Below are 19,767 nucleotides of genomic sequence, written 5' to 3'. Positions count from 1 at the left end.
GCTATTTTTCCTACTTGTCTGACCTTCTAATTCTCCTCATCATTAAGAAGTCTTGTAAATTTAGAGAATGCCTAAAAATTTAGTGGTTTTTTTTTCTTCAAAAGGTTACAGGGGTATTTGCGAAACTTGGTAGATGTAGAATATAAATGTTTTGGCACAGTAACTGAGATAACGCCGGAAAGGCTATGTTAACCACTGTGATAAAAATGTGTCAAATGGTTTATGAAGTGAGTGTATGATGCCCCATGATCATATCATTGTATACAGTTATGATTTAATAAAAAAATTAAAAAAAAAAAAGGTTGCCTTCACATTAGGAATTATATGCAAAGTGAAAAAAATCTCAAAGAATCATTTTTTGATATAAAGTACAAGAATAGAAGAGAAAAAATCCCCCTATCTGAGCTAGATATTTAATGACTTTTAAAAAAATGTTGGCACTTTAAAATACAATAACATCCTAAAGCAACAACGAAAAGCAATGCATTCTCTTCCATTGGGAAATGTTATAAAAGCTTAAAACTTCAAAAAATATTACATTATTTGTTTATATGTTTGGATCTAGAGAGAAATCACCCTTTATCCACATATCTACTGCAATAATGCCACATTGGCACTACCTGCCACATTTTGAGCAGTATCAATGGTTGTTTGGAACGATTTCATTTTGGATCTCTCCCAGCTCTAAAGACCTCAGAGTTAATGGCATCCTACAATTTACATTAGATAAAAATTACATCTTACAAATAAACTATTGGAGGGAGAGATGGTATAAAATATTCTGTAGCTCTATTCTTTTTATAGGTATACCTCATATATACACATACACATAAAATGTCTTTATAGAAAATGTCTATATTGTAATAATAATGGCCTTATGTTGTTTGTTCTCTTTTTTAAAACCAAGAAAATAATAATGATTTCTGAGTCGGCTAAAAGTTATTCAGTGCACACAAAAGCAGACCTCCATTCTTTCACTCAATCAACAAACATTTTTTGAGGACTGACAATGACAGTATACTGTTTTTAATTCTATTAGAGAATACAAAAAATAAAACATTCTGAGAGGAAGACTCCATCTGATTATCTAAACAAAACATGCATATGGGAAAAACATAAAAAAATTTTTAGTTTCAAAATATTGCAGGGGTAGAATCGTTTTCATTTACAATGATCACTTTTGTAATGAAAACCATTAAAATTGGTAAACATCATATCATTTGCTTTTTGACAGATAGGTGGTGATAGGTATTGCCAGATAACTTACATATGCATTATATATCCTTGCTGTGGAGGTGGTATACAATGACGATCAAAAACATAGGCCTTGGAGATAGAATGTCTGTGTTCAAATCCCAGCTCTTCCGTTCACCAGCTAGGTAACTTTGGACAATTATTTAAGCTTTCTAAGCCTTTTTTCTTTCCAGAAAAATTATGAAAATAACAATCTCTCCTTTAGAGGACTGTTTTGAGTTTTATATAAAATAAATATCACTTAGGGCCTAGCACAAAGCATGTGCTCAATACATGCCAGTTATTATTATTACTAACATTGAGAGAACTGAAGTTCAATTTGGCAGATTAAAGAGCAAACCAAGGTCAATCAGATCCCAAAGGTAAAAATTTACCTTCCTACAAACATACCTCAAGGTGTGTCCTAAAAGAGGGCTATAGCTTTGTGCAATATCCCTTGGTCTACACAACTTGAAACAATTTCAAGAGAGGTAAACGCCATATTTATGGAGAAAATGATTGAAAATAATTCATAAGGTCAAAGTTCCAAAGTCCATAACAGGTTTTCTTAGGGAAGAGTGGAATAATCCGTGCATGTTGCAGTTTACAATAGCAATGTGCAGATCAGCGCTGTCAGAATCTGGAGACAGGATACCAATTAGGAGTCTGTGATCAAAGTGCTGACAAATGATGAAAGGCGGATCCAGCCTAGTTTTGTAGTAATAGGAGGATTTGGACTCAAGACATTGAGACGTCAAAAGGTTGTGAGTAATTAAGTGGGAGGATTTGAGGATACAGAGGAGTTAGGGCAACTCAGGTGACTTTTTCCATAAAGCTGGATAGGTGATGATGGCAACCATGAACTCCTTGAGAAGACATGGGAAGTTCAGGTTCATTGGAAAAAGTAATACATTTGGATTTGAATCCATTGTAATGGCCTGTGGAGAGTATCCACAGGAAATTTTCAGCAGGTGTTTGCAAATGCGTTATTTGAGTTAGTTATTCATCTGGGGATCTAGATATATGTAGATAACCAAATATATAGAGAGATAGAGATATTGATAAGCAAAAATTAAATTCTTGAGTGCAGAAATGGTCACATAGGGAAAAAAACATTAAAAGAATCAAGATAAGGATACACTCTTGGTTGATATGGACAGAAAAGAAGATGAGGAAAGGTTATCAAGGTAAGAGATGGATCATGCATGTGGGTGCCTGGAAAACCAAAGCAGGAAACCATCTTCAAAATGGAATATGAGTCAAGGGCATGTGTAGCAGTCAAGGCAGATGATGGCCAAGAAAAGGGCTTTGTTCCTCATCAGCATTCTCCAAGAGGCCAGGTTCAGTGGAATAGCAAAGATTGGGGTAGATTTCACACTAAAAACATTAAGGAATGAGTACGTAGTGGGAAGGGACGGCAGCAAGTTGAAATGTTTCTTTCAAGTTTGACAAAGAAAAGAAGACAACAAGCCTGACATTGTCAGAGGCAGAACCTCCTTTTAGAATGAGGTTGAAATGTCTGTTTGGCTTTATAGTCAGGGAAAGTAGACAGTAAAAACACAGACACATGAGATGTTGAAAAGAAATAAAATAATATTAAACAGAATAAAGGAATGAAATTGCAAGCTTCTGGGGGAAAGACATGATTGCAAGAGGGTCTTTACCTAACAAATTGTGTAACCTGGCTTATTGTACCCTCAATGAATCCCCAACAATTAAAAGAAGAGAAATTGCAAGCTAGAATGGAAATGTTAGGTTTGTTTTGTTTTGTTTTTTTGTTGCACTTGGTTGCCCTAGGTAGAGTGCTGTGGCTGTCATAGCTCACAGCAACTTCAAACTCCTGGGCTCCAGTGATTCTCTGGTCTCAGCCTCCCAAGTAGCTGGGCCTACAGGTGCCCACAACAACACGCAGCTATTTTTGAGGACAGCATCTCTCTCTTGCTGAGGCTGGTCTTGAACTCCTGAGCTCAAGCGATCTGCCCATCTCAGCCTCCCAGAGTGCTGGGATTATAGGCCTGAGCCACTGCACCCAGCCAGAGATGTTGGTCTTGAAAGAGAAGGATGTGTCCTTCTTGGTGATAACAGGAGGGAGGGAGAGGACAAGTGAAGACAGAGAAATTTCAAAACATGTGTACAAATGCCTCATTTCACAAAAGAGGAAACTAAGGCCCAGAGAGTTTAAGTGATGATAGTCAGCCAAGGAGCTGGGAGGTGGAGGCAGGTAGCCTGAGTCCCAGGGCCCTTTCCATTCTGCAGCCTCACTACCTCACAAGTCTGTGCTCATAGAGCAGGGTGCCAGGCCTATGGTCACAGATCATTTTCTTTCTAAAAGAAAGCAAATTTTATGCTGCCAGAGATAAGTAAGAACTATCTGAGCATTCACATTCTTTTGTTGCATTTTCTTCTTATAAAATGTAAACATGTACACATAATAAATACTATTTAAAAGATCTGCGATGCTGACTATGTGACCAACTAGACTACTTTTCCTTTGTTGCCAATCTCATGTGCTAATGTGTGGTTTGGAAAGTAAAATTTCAGAATAATACTAACCAGACTGAGCAAATTATCTAATTCAGTTATGAAATATGAAATATTTTTTCATTCTTAGGATTTAGGAGCTATGGCACCTAAATTCTGAAAACCCTATTCTCCCATGTTATTATTTCACCATTGCCTTTGACAAATCCTCAGAGCAGGGCATTCTGGAAGTATTCTTTGTTCTACCACCTCCTGTTATAATCTTTGAGATTCATTAGGTTTTCCTTGGCTGTTTGCTTTTTCTACTTGACCCTTCTCTTCTTCTGCTCCACTGATATCCTTACCCTTCCAGTTGCCACTTGATCTCCTTCCCTAACACTATTCTAGTAAATATTATTCTGCATTTAACCTTTTACTTCCTACTCTGATTCTTCAAAGATCAGCTGTTTCATCCTCAATCAACACTTAGGTGGAGTCACCCCAAAAGCCACAAAAGGGGAATTACCACAAAGAGTGTCCCAAATTGTCCTGAAATGGATCTGATCGTGATTCCAAAGAAAGAAGCACAAGATAAATACCAGAATGATCAGTCCAAAGTATTTACCAAGGGAACTTACTTACAGAACACTGCAGCAGTCTTCCTCATGGGCAGTGAGAGGGGAGGAATACTCTGCTGTGCCCTCAGTGAGGGAGTTAGGGAATGGTTATCACACAGGCACTCAAGAAATTGGTTCAGGGCTAGGGCCAATTTCTTCCTAGTATACCTAGATATCTTTATCAGTGTCTGTGAATATTCAAGGCTCCTCTTTGTTTTAAGCATGCTGGGGAAAACCTATGTCTTGTTGGGTGACAGAGAGGCCAAGTCACTCTTTTGATCCAAACACAGAAAGAAAGCAGGGGAACCTGAGGGACCCTACCCCAGCCACCTCCACCATTTTTCTCTGCTCATAGACATGTTATATCATTTGAAACTCTACTCAGCTATTTCTTAATCACCATTCATATCACTTTTTATCATGATCTGTATTCATACATCCATAAACTGGTTTCATCCATACACATGTACAACTACCACTCTTGAGGATTGTAGGCTTGTAATGAAGGAATCATTGTCCTAATGCTTTTTAGCCCATAAGGGACACAGTAGGGGACTAATAAACATTGGTTGAGATGAATTGGTATCAAGACCTAATGAAATGCTAGTTATTCTTGGAAATCATGTAAATAACTGAATAATCTTTTGCTATCAGAATTAATTTATGAAAAGAAAAATTATTAGGGGCAATTACTGCTGTCACAGGTGAGCAACCATTTTGATTCATCAGTATCACCTAAATAATACAACAGCTATTAGTTAAGAGCACAAAAGATCTACAGGATAAAAAGTAGAAGATAATTTATTACATGTAAAATTTCATAGCTTGCTGATTATTTAGTTTGTAGGTGTCAGCTGTGAAATCTACAGGTATAGAAAGCAGCTTGGAAAAGCCTTGGGTTATCAATCATCAGCGCAGTCATTGTTGATAATTGTGTGTTAAAAACCACCAAAGGCTCACAAGTCAAGGAATGGTAAAAGAAATATCTTTGTAGATGTCTTATATCCAAAGTTCATCTTCCTAGCCTCTCTCCTTTATTAATTGAAGAGGAAGAAGTTAAACTAATTACAGCTGACTCTTAAAAGGCACAGATTCAAACTGTGCAATTCTGCTTAGACGTTGTTTTTATTTTTTGTTATTTTTTTTCTGGTAAATATAGTTGGCCCTCCACTATCCATGGATTCCAAACAGGTGAGTTCTGCCACTGTAAACAATGCAGTTAGAAAATACATAGTTCAACGGACAGGAAACCTATGAATGAGCAGGGCCAATTGCTCGTGTACATACTATGTATATACACAGCTTTGCTGAGCCCACTCTGGGACTGGACTATGCCTGGGTTTTGGCATCTGTGAAGTTCCCTGGAGCCACTTCCCAGGAGATACCAAGGGATAACTGTACCTAGAAATAATCACTCTCAAAGGCTACTACAACTTTTCCCTGCAGAAACCAGCCACATACATTTCTTAGTAATAGTTTCTATTTATCAGTAATAATTTCTCTGGCAAATATGATAGAAGAAATTTGAACATCACAGAGTTTGGACTCAGACTTTAATTCATATTTCAAGTCTACCATATATTAGTTTGACTTCTGTGAACGTAAGTTTCCTCATCTGTAAAATAGAGACAATACCAGGACTTACAACACTATTATAAGAATTTAGTGGCATCATAGGGACGGTGTGGCTGTAGCAGAGGGCCTGGCCCACAGCAACTTCTTAAAAACTCAAGCTGTTGTTATTGTCAATGCTTATATTTTTGCCGTTGCTATTAGAAATCTAAGCCTGGATCATGAATAACAAATAGTTAACATTTTGAGGAGCAACTTCTGGAAATATACACATGCGAAACTGAAAAGTTGTTTTGTCTCAGAAGTAATCAAAAAGACTGTCATTAGTGTGGCTACTAGCTTATTGTGACTCTTAATGGCCAAAATCTATTACAAGGTTGTGAATTACCACAACTGCATCCACCTTTTTGAAGCTATTTCCGTGTGTTTCGTGGGTATTAAAGTTATTTGTCATTTTGTAGTTGGGCGTAAGAGCTGCAATGACAATATCATCTGCCTAAGTGTCAACAGGGACGCCTGCATATGCTTTAGGTCGAAGCATGTCTCTGCACTGTGGTACAATCATGTCTATAGTTGTTTTAAAAATGCCCTTAAAACATACAGGAGGTTTACATTCTAGCTTATGGATGTTTTGCAATCTATATGGCATTTTCTATTTTCACCTGGGAGCTGAAGTTGAGGGCCTAGGAGCTTAATGAGGTAAAAGGTAGTCTTTTAAATGTTTCCTGGGTTAAAACCCCCAGCTTAATTGACTATATAATCTGTGTTCTTGAGTAACCCACTGAACCTCCTTAGCTGTTTCTTACTTCCTGTGCAAAGTGAATATCATGCTTTCCTCTCAGGATTAAAAGTGTTGAGATCATCCATTCCTATAAACTTGGCCTGATCTTTAAAACTTAGAAAGCCCCCCAGGTGTTCTGCCAGCTCCTCTCAACTTCTACGTCTCCACTCACAGTTATCGCACCAATTTCCACTGTTCAAGAGGCTGCCTATCTGCTGGTAACCTCCAATTTTATAAGCTACCCCTGCCCTGTGCTCTGAATTCCAGACTTATGTATCCAGCAGCCTATTCAACACGACCACTTGGAAAACTAAGGGACGTCTCAAGTCAATATACCTATGACAGCATTCTGGGCCTGCCCCCTCCCCAGCCCTCCAGCCACCTTGCTCTTGCCTCGGACTTCACCATTTCCATATATGTCACATCCCCCCATTCCTCACTTTTATCCCCAACAGATCTACATCTCTTGCCTTTTTTTCATTGTCACCAGGACTAACCTAATTTACACTAAAATCCACTCCACTCCTCCCTGCTTCCCCTGGAAAATTTCTTTATTTCTTTGCCTTCCCAGTATATTCATCTTCTATTACTACATTATCAATGGCAAACATCTTAGTGGCTTAAAATAGCACACCTTATTGTCTCCTTATTTTTGAGGGCCCAAAGTCCAGGCACAGGTTAAGTGGATTTTTTGCTCAGGGTCACACCAAGCTGACATCAAGGTATCAGCCAGGCTTGTAACTCAGACAGGGGCTCAGGGTATTCTTCCAAACACATTCAGGTTGGGGGCAGAATTCAGTTCCTTGCAGTTTCATTACTGAGGTATTACCTTTTCTCCTTGGCTATTGTCAAGGGGTCATTGTCACCTCCTAGCAGTTACCCCCAGGCTCTTGCTATGTGGCCCTTTCCTCTGACAATGTGGAAGTTTACTTCCTCAGGCTAGCAGAAAAGGCTTTTATAAGGGCTTACCTGATTAAGTCAGGCCCATTCAGGTTAATCCCCATTTGATTAATGTGAAGTCAATTGATAGGGTCTTTGATGACCTGAGTAAAATCCCTTTATTTTTTTGCCATAAAACAACCTGATCACAGGAGATCTGATGGTGTTTATAAGTTCTACCCGTATAGAAGAGGAAGAGATTGTACAAGGCATATGCTCCAGGAAAAAGGAATTGTAGCACCTTCTTGGAACTCTGCCCACCACACCCTGGCTTCTACTTTTGTTATCTTCAAGCCTGAGAATGTACCCAGGAGCCACCATGTTTAATGCAAATCACTAATTAGATGTCATCACTAACTTACTATGTCCCAATTACTTCCGACTGCATTTGTAATACAATCCAAATTCTTTTTGAAAACCTACGTGGTTATGATCTGACCCGTATTGGCCACTTCTTGCATTTTATTTCATGTCATTGTAACCTTAGCTCTCTACCCACATCCACAGTGGGCTTCTGTCTGGTGCGTAAACACACCAAATTCATTCCATTATAAAGGCCTTTGTACTGGCTCTTTCTTCTCTCTGGAACACTGTGTCCCAATTACTCACAGAATTTCTTGCTATTTGAATATCATCTCAAACATCACCTGCCTTGACCACATTATGTGAAATAATAACTTTTTATTACATTATTCTGTTTTATTGTTTATTTTATTATATGCTTACCTTTCCTTGCCTGTGTGTCTCATTTTCATGTAAACTTCATGAGAGCCTAGACCACAACCATCTCATTCACCCCTGCATTGCCAGTAGCTGGAATAACACCTACATGGTAGACACCCCAACAGGGTCGGATGAAAGAAAAGGATTTGTATCATAATTAAATATCTTAGCATAGTTCATGATAGAAGAAATCTGTGCTTGCTATAGGCAAACACTTGCAGTCACTTCACTTGTAGGATATGAGGCAAAGGGAAAAAAAGGGACATGACAGCAAAATTAATCCCTTAGAATGTGCCATTAATTTCATTATTTATTTACAATATTCACTGTAAATCTAAGGGTAAAAGTTATAATTGAAGGAGCCACAGTCTCATGTGGAAATTTGTATACTTCGTTACCTATTGAAGAAAAAAAAATAAATAAAATTTAAGTTTTTCAAGATTTCTTTTCTTTTTCTTCTCTCTCTCTTTTTTTTTTTTTTTTTTTGAGTCTCACTATGTCTATGTCAACCTCCGTAGAATGCCGTGGTGTCAAAGATCACAGCAACCTCCAACTCTTGGGCTTAAGCGATTCTCTTGCCTCAGCCTCTCAAGTAGCTGGGACTACAGATGCCTGCCACAGTGCCCGACTATTTTTTGGTTGCAGTTGTCATTATTGTTGAGCAGGCCTGGGTGGGGCTCAAACCTGCCAGCTTCAGTATATGTGGCTGACGCCCTACTCACTGAGCTAGGGGCACCTAGCCTCTTTTCTTCTTCTTCTTCTTTTTTTTTTTTTGACAAACTATCCCTCCAAGTAAAAAATTCTGAAAAACTCTTTAGTTAAACACATTTTGCAGGAATCTCTACAGTGGGTAGGCAGAGCCATGCAGCCAGAATTCAAGGTGTGAGCCACAGAGGGTGAAGAATGAAGCCAGACTTGGGAGCCTTGTTCTAACCCTAATCCCAGTAGTATCTCCAGGTGTTGTTATATTTGCTTAATAGAATAGCACAGGTCATCCTATCATCCAATTCTAGTAAGCTGATAGGAAATCAGCTGAAGCCTTTTCCTCATTTTATTTTCCAATTAAAGACAATAAACATTTTTCAAATATGAGCAATTTTCAATAGATCCTCTTGTGTGTTAAAGTATTTTCCACCCATCTGATTCTGTGTACTTTCTAACATTTCTCATTGTTATTTGCCACTTTCCAATTGCATTAGTATGTAAATCGATCCTTGTATCTCTTCAAGGTAGATAAAAATTAGTCTCAAGTTGATAGGGATAACTCTGGGGCTCAGGGAAATCTGTAACTTTTCATAAAGTCAAAGAAAATTGTAGAAAACATTAGAAATCTGGAGTTTTGAGAAACTATTTTTTTTAAGTTTGCAGTCACTTCACTTGTAGGATATGTGAACAACTATTTTTGCATCACTTGGGGACCATCTTAAAGTAGAATAAAAAATGCTCTGAAATATTAATAAATTTGCTACACAGATGTTGCATGAAACATTTTATTTATTTACATGATCTTTTCAAGATGACAAAATATAAGGTATGATTTAAATATAGGCCTTGAAATTATTTGAAAATAATTTTAAAATTATTTAAGATGTTAATTATGTTTTTATTACTTTCATACATTTGCTGAATTAAATTTCCAACTCTGCCTTATCACTTCAACAAAAAAATTAACGATAACTGTTCCTTGAATTTCATGTTGTTTTTCCATAGTTATAACATGAATGACTTTATGAGAATTTAGTTAGTATTTAGACTATGTTTTAGAACAATGAATGTGAGATCACAAAAGAAACTGTGTTTGTATCTGACCTTTATTTTCCATTGCTATTGTGCTGTTATGTGAATTTAGAAGTTAAAATTAACTAGAAAAGTTAAAGGAAAAGTTAATGTGGGGTAGCCCCTGTGGCTCAAAGGAGTAGGGCGCCGGCCCCATATGCTGGAGGTGGTGGGTTCAAACCCAGCCCCGGCCAAAAACTGCAAAAAAAAAAAAAAGTCAATATGTTTCATAGAACTTCTAAATTATTTTTACCTGGTTCAGTGTTATTCCATTTGACCAAGCTCCAAGGCACAATCTAGTTCTGGGAAGAAAAGGGCCGTCATATACCTGGTAAGATGGTTGTAGTACTTTGAGACAGAAGAATCAGAGAGGGAAACGGCCGTGAGAGATGAGATGGGCTGTATCACTGACTCAGTCCCTTTTTGGGTGCCAAGGGTTCCAGCTACCAAGGTAAAATGGGAACATTCAGTCCTACTAATTTTTTTTTTTTTTTATAGAGACAGAGTCTCACTTTATGGCCCTCGGTAGAGTGCCGTGGCATCACACAGCTCACAGCAACCTCCAACTCCTGGGCTTAAGCGATTCTCTTGCCTCAGCCTCCCGAGTAGCTGGGACTACAGGCGCGCGCCACAACGCCCAGCTATTTTTTGGTTGCAGTTCAGCCGAGGCCGGGTTTGAACCCGCCACCCTCGGTATATGGGGTCAGCGCCTTACAGACTGAGCCACAGGCAGAGTTTTGCTGTGTCCCCTGGGTTAGAGTCTCATGGCCTTAGCCTCATGCACAGCAACCTCAAACTCCTGGGTCCAGGTGATCCTCCTGTCTCAGCTTCCTCAGTTTTGGGGACTATAGGGAGGCACCACCATGCTTGGCTAATTTTTCTATTAGTAGAGACAGGGTCTTACTTCCCTCAGGCTGGTCTTGAACCCCCCCCTCAGCCTCCCTGAGTGCTGGGGTTATAGGCCTGAGCCACCGTGCCAGACTCTCAGTCCTGTTAATTTCATAAGCTTTTCCTCTCTCATGTACTAATATAAGAGTAACAACAAAACACACTTCCCGGGGTGGCTCCTGTGGCTCAAAGGGGTAGGGCACCGGCCCCATATGCTGGAGGTGGCAGGTTCAAATCCAGTCCTAGCCAAAAACTGCACAAAAAAAAAAAAAAAAAAAAAAAAGCACTTCCCCTTGTGCACATTCAGTGAATATCAACTACTATACTGGATTTTCTCATAAGCACTTCCTTAAAGATGGAACATGGGGAACAAAATCCAAACATGCCCACTCTTGCTTTTGTGGGATGAAGCAATAATCACACAGTTACAGAGTCGAGACAGGAGATAAGGAGTAAAACTGTGCTACTTAATGGTGAGTATATCCCAGGGCCTCCTTGTTGGCCAGCAGAAAGGGATAGATGTGGATTTCTGCTTCCCAGTCACCAGCAGAAAGGTCTCCACTGTCCCTTCTTCCCTGAACACTTCTCCGTATTTATACACAGACGCTATCCTGACTGCCGTTGCATCAACTTTGGATCGTGGTTTATATTATCCTTTCCGGCTACTGTTATTATTTTACTCTTGTCCTGGATCTGGCTTCAGTGGCTTTTCCTAGGATTCAAGTAAGTAAATATTCCATGTTAATAGGATAAATAAAAGTGTCTATGTTTCAAATGCTCTTTTACCTATTTATTACCAAGCACGCTGTATTTCTGCATTTCTCCTACTCACAAAACATGTATTTTAAGAATAAATCAGGATCTCATTTAAACAGCATTGGCTGTGGAAGAGTCAGTAGAAAGCAAATCCATTCTGGGAACCTTGAATCCTAAGCTGATAACATATTAATAGGCCAGAAGGACATAAGAAACTTACTTTGATATCCCACTGGTTAAAGTAATTTTTAAATTTATTTCTATTTTTATTGAAGTAAAATGTATATATATGTAATTTACCATCTTTACCAGATCAGTGACAATAAATATAATTTTTTTTCTTTCTTTTCCTCTCCCTCAGAATTCTAAGAAGGTTTGCCCTTCACTTGGTTAATGGAAGATTTCCTTGGGTTATCAAATTTCTTTAATCTATAGCATGCAGGGCTTCCTGCTTCATGTTGGCACCAAAAATTCACATCACCCCCAAAATATTAAGTAAAATAAAAATCTGAGAATGTTCTCTGTGAGAAGAATATTGAATTAGGAATCGTGAAACCAGGCATAAAACTGTGGCTTTTCAAAGACCAAATGAATGCAAGTCCAGACCCATTCTCGGTCTCAGTATCTTCAAATGCCAAATGATATAACTGACTCAGAAGATCAGGAAGGTCGCTGCCAAAGCCATAATTCGTACACACACAGATCCATGTTGAACACACATAGTGGAAGAAACAATTATCAATTAATAAAGACCTACTTCTGCCACTAAAATTTCTAATGTGTAATATTGAAGAGAATTTCAGTGTATTGCATTGGCTGGGATCATAAATGCCAAAGTTCATAAATACTAGTGTGTTAATGATTTAAATGACAGGTAGTGTTTACCAAATGTGAAAGGCTCCTGAGCAAAGTCTGAAATGCAACAGTGTGTTTTCAAATCATTTAACAATACTCCAAAAAGAAAAGTAACATAGCTGTATATCAAACCGTGGGAATTTCTTTTTCTGAAAAATAAAACAATTCAAACAATTTCTGTAGGGTTTTGCTTAACTAATTTCAGTGACCAAGCCAGTGAACTTGAAGTCAGCTATTTGTTCTTCCTTTGCAAAACGACATGCGTGCTGTGATAGGGTTCGGCTCGATGCCTGTGCCCATGTTTTCCAAGCCTTGTAGGATGAGGGCTGACATTCTCCCCTCTGGATTCTGATTTCTGTTTTTGCTCCAGAACTGGCACAGATTTGTTAGTAGTAAGAAGATGGTACTATGAGTTTTTTGGAAAAATTCTATCCAGATTGTGGGCGCAGTATGTGGCCGTCCTCCTGCTGAAGGAAACGTGTAGAATGTCCCTGGATTCAGCAGGTGGGCATCGGGGTGCAGGCCAGCTGCATGCTCAGTGCCTCTTCCAGGAAAGCTAAGCCTTTGAGGCCCTATTCAATTGTACAGGTGGCAACGTGGGGCAGAGGGACAGGAATCTCAGGTCGGTAGACTCACAGGCCCACAATTGTTTCATTCTTTGTTGCTTGCTGCACATACTGACATTATACAATATATACAACCATTGTCATTATTTTAAAATGGGCTACCACTTAAAAAGGAGATATTAGAAAGATAACAGTCAGCTATACTGACAACTATACTTGTTTTTAATGAGAAAAAAAATTTTTTGAAGTATATACATTAGGCAAGCTCCATAAATCATGATCAATAGCATATTGAAACAGTCCCCTTGGTGTCCACTATTGTTGAGACGCCACGTACCTTCATGCTTCTGCTAGTTTTTCGGCGTCCTTTTCAGTCTATCAGGTGTTCACCTCCAAAGGTTTTAGATGACAAACACAGATCACCAGCCACTCCCCTGCAGGACTGGCATACGTTGCGATTAGTGTGCTGACTGTTAACACAGTTAACTCACCCATTATAAATGACCTCAACATACTTGGGAAGAGAAGCTCATCCATCAGTGTCACTGAATTTATTTAAATGGAGAGGCTGATACATGGTCATACGCTTCTCCAGTTCCTTTGTGAAAGCATTAACCTTCATCTGTAGCAAAGCCAATCTGGCTTTTCGCTTAACTATTTATTGTCTGCCACCAAGTGGCAAAGTACGTGGAGGAGTGAACTGGATGGGAAATAGTTTCTAAGGGAATCCTTATCTCTTGCTTTGACTATAATTTTATCTTCCACTGATAGTTCTCTGGGTGGCCCATGGATTCATGTCTTATAATGCTTAGTATTTATGTTGTGACAACGGTTAAAATTTCAAGACTAGCACTCATCAGTAATTTAATTGAGGTTGTAAAAAGCAATTATTGACTCACTGATCATAAATGCAGTGTTGTCCATCTACTCACGTGCCGTGTTGGGGTACATGCGTTAGGGTGATTATGAATGTAGAGGATGGGTAGCTTAAGAGTTCCAGAAATTCTTCTCCTTTAAAGAGAATCACAGTCCAAATATGTATAAACAGCAGAGTTACAGGAACAACTGTAACTGTCTCTGAGTAATAACTACTCTCCCACCATCCCAGCCTTCCTATGCACTCCCTCAGAAATGTCCAACAAATTTAGGAAAGAAAATGCCCCTGCTTTCATTTCCTATGTATAATTAAACTAACGGAACTACTCACAGAAGTTACAGGAGATAATCTATAAGAATCTAGACACTTTCCTATTTGTTTTTTCCTCTGGAGAAAGTTTTACAAATCTATATCTAGAAAAGTGTGTTATAAAAGCTGTTCAAAGTTTTGAAGACCCTGTACTTCAGGACAGAAAAATTCGTCACAGGGGAAGGGGTCGCTAAACCAACAGTGAAATGTGATGGAGAGTGGCAGTTATCATTGGAGATAAACTGAAAGATTTTATAGGAGATACTTTTAGGACACAGGGCTGAAGAATCTTAAAGAAAAAATGTAGTCGAGTTGGTTTTACTTCTGAGAATAGACTTCGTTCAGATGTGGACTTTGATCAGTCTGTGGGACTCTCCTGCCCTCATGTCTAACTGAAGTTTAGCATACCTGTGACAATTGAGGAATCTGACATCAACTGTCTTATAAATGTGCCAGAAGTACTACTGAGTGAATGAGCTAAGTATTTACGGTGTATGCCAGTGCTTAGAGATACTGGGCCAAAGGAAACTTCTGCACCATCGTCACTATCCTGTACTCAGGATAATGTATCTATTACAACTGCTGGGATAACAATTACCTGTGTGCAGCAATTAACTACCAAGAGATATAATAAACATATTTTGAAAATATAACTTAATGGTCAAGTATATAATAAAGTGTTAGTGATAATAGATTATCACTATTATAACACTATTAGGTGTTAGTGCAAATAGAGTTGACAAAAAAAGAGATTGGAAGATGTGGAAAATAGACAAAGAAAATCAAGCTTCGGAAAGTGAGCAAACCAGGCAAAAATAGAAAAATGGGGATATTCAAAAAAGAAGATAGGAATATGAAGGAAAGCACAGATTTCTGTTATTCGCAGGGAGATTCATATTTTATGATGATTTTACCAAAAAAATATTTTCCATTAAAGGAAGGTGACAAGGAAATAATTCTTTTTTTTTTTTTTTTAGTTTCAAGGAGATGTTCAAATGTGGCAAAACCAAAACATTGCAACAAAAAGCTTGTGCTGAGGTGATTAAGAAGGAATACCAAAAACTTGGGCCAATGAGGTAAGATAAACAGACACACACACACACACACACACACACGTGTGTGGGCACGCACATCCATACAGAGATATGTGCTGCTTATATTGCAAGTAGCTGTTTAATTAGAAAATAAGCACTTAAATACCTGCAAGGTGTTTTTGTTTTGTTTTGTTATTTTTAAAATAAATTTTATTATGCATGTTTAAAGTATATAACATGCTGCAAGATGCATATAGATAACGCAAAGGTTATAATACTGAGGCAAATTAACATATCCGTCACCTTACATAGGTACCAGTTTTTAAATGTGTGGCATGAACAACTAAAATCTATTCATTTAGCATGAATCCCAAATGCAGTATAATTCTTACCTTTAGTCTTCATAATACTTGATTTGCCCCCCCCGCCCCAGATTGCTAAGCATTGTGGATATAACTCAACATGACAAAACATATATTGTTGTCTAAATAAAACTTGCCAGATAGAATGAAAAGAAACCGAGAGGCCCCACAGAGGACTAAGGCTTTTTCCACCTGTGCTGATACTCTCACATTATTGCCACATCCAGTTGCTCCAGTCTTTAGAGTTCTGCTGAGATTACTCCAGACAGTAGCTCAGGGATTTTCTACAAATGTCCTGACTAAGAAAATAGGAAATGATGGCATTGATATTTTTCCACAGGTATCAAGAAATTGTGACCTTAGTCCTCTTCATCATCATGGCCCTGCTGTGGTTTAGCCGAGACCCTGGGTTTGCTCCTGGCTGGGTCACGCTTTTTTCAGAGTAAGCGTCCTTGTTTCATTTGTCAGCCTTTCCCATTTAATACTCTGCTTCCTGCCTGTGTGATTCCTGTAACTTTGGAAGAGTGTGTGAGATTTTTTTTTCTTCCCTTCTCTTGAAAAGATATTTTTCCTTGGAATCTTTACAGAAAACCCCCCACAAAGTATAAGGAATGATATCAAAGGGAACACCACACAAAGGGTAATCGTGATACCCTGCAACTACCCTGTTTCCCTGTAAATAAGACAGTGTCTTATTTTAAGGTGTGCTCCCAAAGATGTGCTAGGTCTTATTTTCGGGGGATGTCTTATTTTCGGGGAAACAGGGTAAAACCCACAGTCCATTGCACGAGACTCTTCCTGTCCTTACAAAACTAGAAATATAATCTGCAGAAAGCGTATGTTCTGCGGTGGTTAGGAGCATAGATTTTGGAGACATTCTTCATTCCTGACTCTTCCACTTACTTTGGGCAAGTCACTTAACTTTCAGTTTCTTCATCTGGAAAATAAAAGTGGTCATAGGCTCAGGGTAGTGTTGCCTTTCAACCTAGTAGAGAACTACATCAATATTTATTATGTAAAGTAAATGCCACTCGATGCCCCTTAGTAAACTGATATAAATTCATATTCTGCAATTTTTGTCATCTTAATTTTTTGTTTACTTCTATAAAGGACAGCTTATTTGATTCAGTATCTGGTCTTTTTCTCTTTTTATGAACATTTGTGCACCAGTTCACTACAAATTTGGCCCAGCCCCATTTCATAGATAAGGAATTCTCGAATAAGTAATAAGACTGATTTTTGAAGGTGATGGTAGGAGCCAGGTCAGAGTTAATTTTAGCACGCAGTGTCTTATATAGAAGCAGTCACTGCTGAGTCATGGGAAGTAAGGAGGAAGAGAAGAGCATAATTTTCTAAGTTAAGGACCATCCCACATGTAATATAAATAATTCGGTTGTGAGATTTTTGTTCCCAATCTATCTTTTTCTAAAGTACTCCAATTGCTAAATTCAACAGATTTCTTGGACTTCCTGTCTCACATCCCCCAGCAAAAATCCATGCATTGTGGAGCAGAGACCAGAATTGTTTGTGTCAAGTATATTCTGCCCACATGGAATAAAGAAATTCCTCCTTCCCTCAATTAGAACCTTGTGGATTTACAGGCACTGCCAATATTTATTTTTTAAAGAGTGCAAAGTCTGAATCCAAATTCCTAACAACTACACAAGTCAAGCAATGCAGGGTGGTAGCAAGTTTGGAAAGGTCAGTTTCAGCTATACAAACGTTTAATTTCCTTTAGGAGTAAAATTTTATTTTAAGAAGTACTCAAGGAAGGTACCAAGCAAATATTTAAAGCAAGTTATTGTTTAATAGCGGACTAGTACTTTGTGGTAGGATCTGGACAGACATCAAAAATCATTATTCCTCTTTTTAGTATCTAACTTTCCCCCCTAGATAAGGAAGATTTTTTTCTGTAAATACCAGTATGTAAGAACTGAATGAAATAAGACAATAGATAATAAAAACCTGGCAGAAATTCCAACAGAAATTCAGTACAGTCAACTTCTACTGACTATTCCTTACGGAAGGAAACGGTAATACACGACATTTTTTTTTTGCAGTGGGAAAATAGTGTACTGGCCTTGGGAAGGTGCTCGCAGCACCCGAAATTCTGAGAGAAAACAATAGGAAAGAAGAGAATGTTTGAAAAATGATGAGAGTGGAAAATATCGATCTAATTGGGAAACCCAAAGCAAATACAATTTGCATAAGCTTACTATTTTGTAATACCAAGAAAACTTAATCTATAATAAACAAAAACTATGTTATAATGAAATAATCATCATTTAAGACATTTTTGAAAATAAATTATTTCAGTGTTTATGCCCTGATTTTATGTATTTAAGGTATATATTCTGGAAAATATATTTGTTATGTAGAGGTTCTAGGTGTTTTGAATTTCTAAAGCTAGAATTATATATCAAGATTTATAGCTACTAACTAATGTTTTCATTTCATCTGTTTGAACTTGGATTGATTTCAATGTGTCTTTTCACGTAAAACAAAGCCCATTTACATGATGCCCAGCCCAATTTTCTGAAAATTCAGCCAAAAATTATAACTGCAGTAAAATAAATAAGAAACAATAAAATTACAAATATTGGTCAAGTTTATATAATAAATTATGTTGAAGTAGGTAGTCAATCACTAGAGAAAATAAGTGTATATTTTTAAAAAGCAGACTTCTTTACAAACTGTTAGGTTGAGAAAGGGAATTAATTTTCCTGGTTATTTAGATTTTTCAAGTAAATTAGTCGTAGAAAAAGCTTCTCTAAGACTGTATACATTACCGAGTTACAAGGTAGCAAAATAATCTTTAGAATGTACACATTTCTTCTCAGGTTATAAAAATGTACAAGGCAATGTTGCTGACTTTTAAAATTGAATCTAATTATTTGTGCCTATTTCATTTATATCTGGTGTCCAGGTGTGTCTTATCTATTGAGTCTTCTGGGAACCTGTCTTAGCTGTTGGAATGGCTCAGTGATTCTAAGACCCACCTGTTCCCAAATCACTTTTAATTTGTACAACAATCATTTATGAGCATTGCATGAACCACTCCAATAATTTATATTCTTAATTGAGTTTCATAGGGTACAAAGCATAAAATGGGTTGATTCCATTTATTTTATATGGCTAAGGCCTATAACCACAGAAGCAGGTGTTATACATTGGAAAAAAGATCAATTTATTTTCACAATTACAGAAGAGATTCTGGGGACTCCAGAAACATCATGCTTTGCTACAATTTGATCAATGAATGTTATATATCAATTATATGAGGCTTTGCCTACCCTGGCAACTGTTTCAACTTCTATTCTCTACCAACATGATTAAAAGAAATAATTCAAAGAAGAAATCATTTAACAAATCTGTAAGTTTACCCAAAAAGGAAAGTTTACCACATTGACCTAATTTGTCAGCATGTGTGTATGTGGTATTAAAAATAAGGAGAAATATGGGAATAATAGAAATGTAATCTAAAAGTATTGGCTCAGTAAATTACATCATTTAGTTGGAAATTCATAGACTTTAGAACAGATTATCCAGAAAAAATACGTTATGCCACCATTACTGCTTACATACTATTATCATAATCGATTGATGCCATTTTTTAATACACATATTTGTTCTTTTTCAGGTACTCTGGCTTTATCACAGACTCAACTGTTGCCTTACTTGTAGGACTTCTATTTTTTCTTATCCCGGCTAAGAGATTGACCAAAACTAAACCTACAGGAGAAATTGGTGGAGTATCATTAATCATTCTGAATGAATGTGACAGAAGAGTAAAACATAAAATGCCATCAGTTTTAGTTATCACTTAGAACAGAAAGAATGGCTATGCCAGCAGAACCCCTGGCTTCCCGTACCCTCTTCGCACGCTACAAACTCATAATTAGCCAGCACATAACTTCCATCCATGAGCAGGATCAGCTCACTTTGCAGAAGTAAAAAGTAGATTTCGGGGTCTGCTACTGAGTGGAACTATTTGAGCCAGGATAAACCTACTTCCACCT

General features: G+C 37.7%; 1 protein-coding gene across 1 annotated transcript in view; it reads left to right on the top strand.

The window, feature by feature from the left end:
• Positions 1–19,767, top strand: part of SLC13A1 (solute carrier family 13 member 1) — a 90,684-nt gene that overhangs the window by 58,468 nt on the left and 12,449 nt on the right. Inside the window, exons 8-11 of the mRNA XM_053553809.1 lie at positions 11,593–11,712; positions 15,330–15,428; positions 16,089–16,190; positions 19,389–19,495. Of these exons, the coding sequence (XP_053409784.1) occupies positions 11,593–11,712; positions 15,330–15,428; positions 16,089–16,190; positions 19,389–19,495 (428 nt within the window). The remainder of the gene's footprint in view (positions 1–11,592; positions 11,713–15,329; positions 15,429–16,088; positions 16,191–19,388; positions 19,496–19,767) is intronic.

This window comes from Nycticebus coucang, chromosome 11 (assembly GCF_027406575.1).
Source record: "Nycticebus coucang isolate mNycCou1 chromosome 11, mNycCou1.pri, whole genome shotgun sequence".
NCBI classification, from domain to species: domain Eukaryota; kingdom Metazoa; phylum Chordata; class Mammalia; order Primates; family Lorisidae; genus Nycticebus; species Nycticebus coucang.
Note: the sequence above shows the minus strand (reverse complement) of the source record. Positions and strands in the feature narration are given on the sequence as shown.